This window comes from Kryptolebias marmoratus, linkage group LG14, assembly GCF_001649575.2.
Source record: "Kryptolebias marmoratus isolate JLee-2015 linkage group LG14, ASM164957v2, whole genome shotgun sequence".
Taxonomy (NCBI): domain Eukaryota; kingdom Metazoa; phylum Chordata; class Actinopteri; order Cyprinodontiformes; family Rivulidae; genus Kryptolebias; species Kryptolebias marmoratus.
This window is the reverse complement of record NC_051443.1, coordinates 24,525,872-24,533,090: the sequence shown is the minus strand read 5'-3', so window position 1 is coordinate 24,533,090 and position 7,219 is coordinate 24,525,872. Positions and strand designations below refer to the sequence as shown.

Genomic DNA, 7,219 nt, shown 5'->3' with positions numbered 1-7,219 from the left:
ATGTATCAGAGCCAGAGCCTTTTTTCATGTGTTAATGATCCCAACCCCGACTCCGCGCTGTCGCATCTGCAGAAACTTTTTGGTGACTGTTTTGACCCTGGACTGGAGCTTTAAGAATTTGGTCCAGATCTCAATGCTGTAGGTCTTATTTGTGCTTCTGTCTCTATATAAACACAGAGACACGTTTGTCACAGTCTGTGCAGCCGTCTGGTGGGAACACGCAGCGCACTGGCAGGGCCGGAAAGTGGGGGGGCCAATGGCCCCCTGGTCCCAGTGGTTCCGGCGCCTATGGGAATAGAGGACATCAGAGGTCCAGCACAGGTTGAAGGACTGGGAGATAAAGTTAGAGAGGACAGACTGAGACGGTTTGGACATGTGCAGAGGAGGGACAGAAGGATGTTAGAGACAAAGAGGACATGTATGGATGCAGTTAGAGAGGACATGGAGGACAGAGGATGCAGAAGACCGAGTTAGATGGAGGAGGTGCCCCCTAAAAGGAGAAGATCTGGAAGAAGAAGAAGAACCACACCAGCCTTTAGCTCAATATTTATAAAACTGACGGACTGATACATATTTTTGTGTTTTGTGAATTCAGTTGCTGTGGCAGCCATCTTGAACTGAACTGGCTCCAAACGTTAATCATTCATCATTTCCTTAAAGTTCCATTAAAATCCGTTCAGTGGTTGATGAAATATTTTGCTAACAGACACACAGGGTTGACTCCATAAATAAACACCTTTGCTGTGTGATAAAATCCGAGCCACGGTGAAACTCATTTAACACTTTATTTTTGTTTTGTTTTTGTTTTTTCAGGCTCATGACTATAAAAGCGACCAGGCCGTCACGTTCTGGAGCGAGAGTTGGCGGCGGATACAGGCGAGTCAAATCGTTTTATTTACCGTTTTCATTAAATCCTAGAGCTCCGCGAAACAACGCCGCCCGCTCATCGATCCGCTTGCGAGCGAAAGACGTTTCTGATTTACTCTGAGATTTCCTGCCTGGTGATGAGCGGCTTCGTCTTCGCTCAGTCCTTTTTTATTTTTTTTTATTTTTTTTTCTCTGATCGAAAGGAGCGTTTAGTCACTGAAGGAGCCGTAAAACGCGTAGGAAGAAATTGCAACAGAAGGAGCTTTTCGAGGCGCTGCACTCCTGCGCCGAGGTCAAGAAACAGATGATTATAGGCTCTGTGTTCTTCTGTAACACCTCGTTTATTTGTCTTTTTTATTCTGCGTAATCCACGAACGGGACAAACAAACGGACAGAAGAAGAGGTTCATATTAGTTACGGTTTGCGGCGTTGTGTGTGGTTTTCAGGGCGTCACACCCGTCCGGAGCGCCGGCGCTCCTTTCAGGAAGTCGGCTCTGTTCAGCACACCCATCACCGAGCGAGTGGACGAACCCGACCCGCCGTCTGACAGCTGAGCGTCCTCACGTCCTCACGTCCTCGCGTCCCGTCACCTCCAGCTGCTATTAAACAGGTGATTCGATCTGTGGGCCGCACCTGCAGCATCCGTGTTGTCCTCAGCCGTCCTCTCGTCCTTGTCTTCTGTCTCTTCTCGTCCAAGATTTGTGGCGTTTTACGCAGGGGATGGGCACCATGACTTTTATTACTTTTATACTTTAAAACACAGAATTCACTTTAATTCCTTCAAAAACAAACTTCTCTTTAAAGTGTGCTTCTGGCTGTCACTTTTAGCTTTTATTTTCCATTTTGCTACCTTTAGCTTCAAGCTACTGTTCTGCTAATTTGAGCTTTTAGCTGATGTTTTTCTGCCTTTATCCTTTAGCTTCTGTTCTGACACTTTTACATCTTCGCTACCGCTCTGATTCTTTGAGCTTTAGGTTACAGTTTTACTCATTTTAGCCTATATTCTGCTCGTTTTAGCTGCTGTTTTGCTCATTTTAGCCTCTGTTCTGCTCTATTTAGCTGCTGTTTTGCTCATTTTAGCCTATATTCTGTTCGTTTTAGCTGCTGTTTTGCTCATTTTAGCCTCTGTTTTGCTCATTTTAGTCTCTGTTCTGCTCATTTTAGCTCCTGTTCTGCTTGTTTTAACTGCACAAATTCAGTTGTAGCCTCTTTGGCAAATTGAAGCATCATTTAGGGCTCATCGGTTCAGCAGAAAATAATTTTACCAACATTTACGTTCCGTTCCGACCGCATGAAAACATCCTCGTCCTTCGGAATCAGACGGGATATCTGCCGCCTTTTTGTCTCCTAACAGGAAACATTTACATTATTTCCCATTAAACTTCTCCTCAGCGCTGCAGTAAGCCACATTTACCATGGCTCCACGTTTTAATCAGAACGTTGTTTAGTTACAGGAAGTTAAAATAAATATTTATGTTGTCAGATTTAAGGTGAGGCTGACGGTTTGAAAGGTCAAACAGCCGCTGGAGCTGGATTCAAACCATTTAAATGGATATTAAAGCATTAAATTCAAGTTCTGGTTAATTTAACACATTTTTAAAACATCAGAGCATCAGAACAAACTTAGAACAGTTTCGTTAAAACATAAAAAATAAAATTTAAAATGATGTGGTGCGGCTTTAGGATGGGGAGATATTTTGCTAACAGAGAAACAGGCACAGGCACGATCGTATGACAAACTAAAAACCAATTTATCGCCTGAGATTTAAACTCCGATGGTGCAGCTGTGAAACGGCGTTCCCGGCGCCGTCCGTCAGCCCATCATCGCCGCCATCAGCTCCTCCCACGCCGCTCGGATCCCTCGCAGCCTCCTCGCCGCACGTGCGACAGACACCGGCGTGTCCCGTCTGTCCGAGCCCACATCCAGGCTTCCCCGAGCCCCTCGGCGGGGATTAGCTGGCGGTAACCATGGCGACGAGTCATTTCAGTTTCTATTTATGCAGCTTTTCTCTCCAAACATTTCATTATCTTCACAGGACGACGCAGGAAAAACCAATTTGCTCCCGAAACGCCGAGCCCCCCCGGAGCAAATTTCTACTTAACATTTCAAATGAAATGAGATACAGCAGTTTGTTTTTTTTTAATTTTTTCTTCTTCTTCGTTTTAATTTAAACTTCGTTGTTTACGTGTGCGCAGCTGTGCCGCACACACACACACACGCGCGCGCGCTCGGGACAGTCTGACCCGTCAGGTCGTCCTCCAATCAGAACCAGAATCTTTATAAAGTCCCACGAACTCACTTGTAATAATATTTTTGCTCACGTCTGTGTCTGTTAGCAAAATATCTCCTGAACCACTGGACAGATTCGAATGAAACTCTCAGGAAATAAATCACTGGATGAACGTCGACAACTCATCAACCTTCGGAGTCAGTCCAGTTCATGATGGCCGCCACAGCCACAGCCGAGCTTAGGCGTTTTTGTGTTCGCCAGGGTCGATCGGCTGTGGCGGCCATCTTGAATTGGGTTGATTCCAAAAGCTAATCTGTTGTAGACGCTCGTCCGTCGATTACTTCCTGAGAGTTTCAGTCAAATCTGCCAGGAAATATTTCGCTAACAGACAGTGGCGGGCAACCAAAGTTTCAACGTTTGGGGCGTAGAGATGATAAAATATTTACCGTTCGGTAAAAATTGTCAAAACTGAAGGAAAAATCTGAAAAAAGTCCGAGAAACTTTGAGATTTTTTGTCAGAAAATGAGTCTGAAAGTGAGAAACAGGAAGTTGTGTTTTTTAAAAAGCTTTGACTCATTTATTTTAAGTCAAATTGTTGTTTTTCACAGTAATTTGGTGGGATTAGTGGACCTGCAGGAGCCTCGAAAGACTCGGAATGTAGCCGCCGGGCGCCGAGGGGGGAGTCAGCCGACGGCCTCCCGCCGAGATGAAAACGCAGAGACGCGGCGGCCGTGCCCCCGTTTGGAGACTCCTAACGAGCGTCTAACGAGCGGTGATGTCATTACGGCGCGTCCTCGGCTGCTCGCTGTTAATTAGGCTGCAGATCCACCGCGGCTGTTTTTCCCAAGGCAAACTAACACTGATGGCACCGTCACATTTTAAAATATAAACTAATTACCTACAACTTCCAGGGAGCTCGTACCTTTATTTTGAAATCCGTAACAGCTGTTTGTCTAAATTAGCATCAATCACTACCGAAAGTCTGCAGCGTAATTTGTAACAAATAAGAGAAATCAGCAGAGTCAGGTTTTGTTGGCAACAATTATGAGTCGTTTGTTTACATTCAGACAATCATTTACTGACGGAGAAGTTGTTAGAAGCAGAAAAATCCAGATAAAAAACCCTGAAAAAGATGCCGAAAATGTGCCGTTCTTGGGATGTTTAATGTTTCTTTGGTTATTCTGAAGCCAAAATAAAGCCATACTGACACAGATAGTGTCTAATAAATGGAAAAGAGTGTTTCACTCAGTTTATTCAACAAAATATCTTACAGTGACCTGGATATACATATTTACACGTGTTTGTGTTACGTGGTCGGTGAACCCCTGCAGTAACAATGATTGCTGTTCTGTGCCGTCAAACTTCAATGGATGCCTTGAAAAATACCAACACGGGATACAAATCTTATTATAGAAAGCACAAAATATAAGAATTTATTCGTGAAAACCACTCACTCTCAGGACTCTTCATACAAAAAAACAAACTCCCCCATCTTTTTCCGTTTTTGTCAGTTCCAGTACGCCGGTAATAAATATACCCGGAGTTCCCCTCGGCTTTGTCGCGAAGGTGCGCTCCACCTTTTCCTTTCGGGGGGGAATCACAGTTAAGGACTTATTCTAGAACAAATAAAGTAGCGTCTCCGGAGCTCCTGCCAGGCCTTTCAGATAACGTACACATCAGTCTTCTCCCCAAGAAGCCAATATGTTCTCATTTTGCCTTTGCCCTGGAAAAAAACCAAAAAAAACCAAACCCGAAACACAGAAATCAATAAGTTCATCAATGGAAATGCAGGAAATGGATACCTGGCCTCTGTTTCTGTTCAACTCTGAAGCTTTTTTCTGTAGGGATCTTGTTACTTCCTCCATTTTTATCCACACATGACACATTATATGTAAAAAATAAAAAAGGCTCAATCTGCTAACTGGAAGTTTCGACTCTTATATACGCAGCGGATCTCCGTTATTTACCTGAAACCTGTTTCATTAAAAGATATCGATTTCCCCTCCGAGTGATCAATCGTTGTTACACTCCCACTTTAACAAATAAAATAGTAACCAGAAAGTTTGAGAAGCTGCTCTTAAACCCCTATTAGTAGTTTTTTGAAACCTCTTCCAGTTTCCTCGTTATTCTTTTAGGACTTTAAATACAAACAATGTCAAAACATTATCCTAATAAACTTTTGTTAAGCAAACTATTTCAAAAATACCAAACACCGCACTTACATTTCTTCTATCACCGTGTTGTAAACTTAATTTGGTGTCAATATTGCGAATAATTTACATTTTTTGTCACTTGGAACCACTTCTTATTTAAAATAGTATTTAGCATTTTTTAAACTGTTTTCCTGATAGAGGTCTAATTCTGTCTAAGCTCGATTTTGCGAATAAATGTCTGTTGCGATTAAGTAATTCAAATGGGAAGTAAATTTTTAGTTTTATTTAAAATTTTAAAATCTAAATCAGAGTGTCTCACTTAATAAATCCTGAAATTATATATGCTCTTTAGGAACAAATGATGCAATAAATAAAAGAAACAAGAACCTGCTGGATAGCGTGAGATCCTTCAAGTTTATGCTGAGTAACCGGTTGCCGTGGTGATTCCCGCCTTTCCCCAAAAACGGAGGGAAAAAATTAGAGCTCGGGTATGCGAACTCTGAGTTTTAGAGGAATTTGTCAGAAAACTGTAAGCCCTGTAGCAGTGAAAGATAAGAATATCTACGTTTTAACGTTTATATTACACACGCAGAGGAAAAAAAACTGGGAACAGAACAGGGAGCCATTTTGGTGAAAACGTTTCTGATTTCACAAAGTTGAAATCTAGACTGTACGATATCACCGCAACGCAAAACTTCAACTTCAGCTGTGATTGGGTAAAAACCGTAGAAGATATGAAAATACCAATTTAGTCGTAAATAAAATTCAACAAAGTTTGTCTAAAATCCAATGTTTTAGCGGAAATTTCTCGTAGCTTCTTGCTAATTTTTATAAACTCTGTGCAACGAGTCGCCGTTGAACCGGAAGTTTTAAAGTTTTTTTTCTTACAACTCTGTAATAGAAGCAGGAAACTTAAAAACTGCGACAGAAATATAATTAAAAAAGAAGGAAGAACGGGATATTAATAAATCTTTCGTGCTAATGCATCAGAAATGCAAAGAAATTTGTAATTTCTTTTTATCTGCAGACAAATAAAGTAAATAAAGCAACATAAAAAAATCAATTTAAACCTTGACATACCAAATTTAACGAACAGATTATTATTTAAATCAAGTCTTTGTACTTTATGTAAGTAGTTATAGAGAATTATATATATAAAATAGATGATTTTCTATATATTATTAACTTTCTTCACAGGTTTTTAAACCCATCATTTGGACTTCATTGTAAGGTTGTGAAATAAAAAAAAAAAAAACCAGGATCCTACCTTCATTTCTACGTCTCCTCGTAACTGAAGGTCAAAGTAACCGAACTCGTCCAGCACTTCTTTGGTGGCTGAGGATAAGTGGATCTTTAAGGCTGAAAAGGAAACATCGTCGGGGTTAAACGTCAACGTGCCCCGACGTCAGAAATAACATTGATGAGCCGATCGGTCAGCTGAAACGCTAACGTTCTGTTCAGTTAATGCACACGAGACCCCGTTCCTGTCCGCGAGGCTTCAGGCTGCGCGGTTTATCGCTGGCTAAGGGCCCTTTGCTGCGGGAGCCATGAATTATTTACCAGAGGCTCCGACGCAGGAAGGCACTGAGCAGTTAATCAATACATCTGATGATTCACTCGCAGAAATATCAAACCACACCTTTCAGACCTCGAACTGCTGACAGCACGAGTCAGGAACAGAGATGTCAGGGAATATCCAAATCCGAAATTCTACTTTTTCTGACCGAACCACCAAAGTCAAGATTATTAAGAATCAAATCATCTGTTACAGCATCTTTCCTTACATCCCAACACTCCCCATACTTCATCATTAGACCAATTATAGTTGATAAAATCTCAAACTCTTTACCAATCCCTCCAGGATTTCGTGGGGCATTTTCCTAAAAGTTGATTTTTTTTTTTTTTTTTATAAAATCAATAAACAACCATAACTTTTAATATATAAACCCAAAATCCTTCCTAGTTTTG

The 7,219-nt window shown here is 41.5% G+C and overlaps 2 protein-coding genes across 3 annotated transcripts in view; one reads left to right on the top strand and one right to left on the bottom strand.

Moving 5' to 3' along the window:
- The window catches only part of spag8 (sperm associated antigen 8), a 12,070-nt gene extending 7,774 nt beyond the window's left edge, over positions 1-4,296 (top strand). The window contains exons 5-7 of one of the 2 annotated variants that reach the window (XR_003038281.2): positions 814-876; positions 1,314-1,477; positions 3,707-4,296. Coding sequence is in view for 1 of the 2 variants with exons in the window: in XM_025002075.2 (XP_024857843.1) it covers positions 814-876; positions 1,314-1,421 (171 nt within the window). In the remaining variant the exon portion in view is untranslated. Of the gene's footprint in view, positions 1-813; positions 877-1,313; positions 1,524-3,706 lie in introns of those variants that run through there. The other variant, XM_025002075.2, reaches the window with a different exon arrangement.
- Positions 4,297-4,313: 17 nt separating this feature from the next.
- Positions 4,314-7,219, bottom strand: part of LOC108249273 (atrial natriuretic peptide receptor 2) — a 59,997-nt gene continuing 57,091 nt past the window's right edge. Inside the window, exons 21-22 of the mRNA XM_017438553.3 lie at positions 6,519-6,610; positions 4,314-4,821 (exon numbers count right to left, since the gene is read on the bottom strand). Of these exons, the coding sequence (XP_017294042.1) occupies positions 4,759-4,821; positions 6,519-6,610 (155 nt within the window). The 3' untranslated portion in view covers positions 4,314-4,758. The remainder of the gene's footprint in view (positions 4,822-6,518; positions 6,611-7,219) is intronic.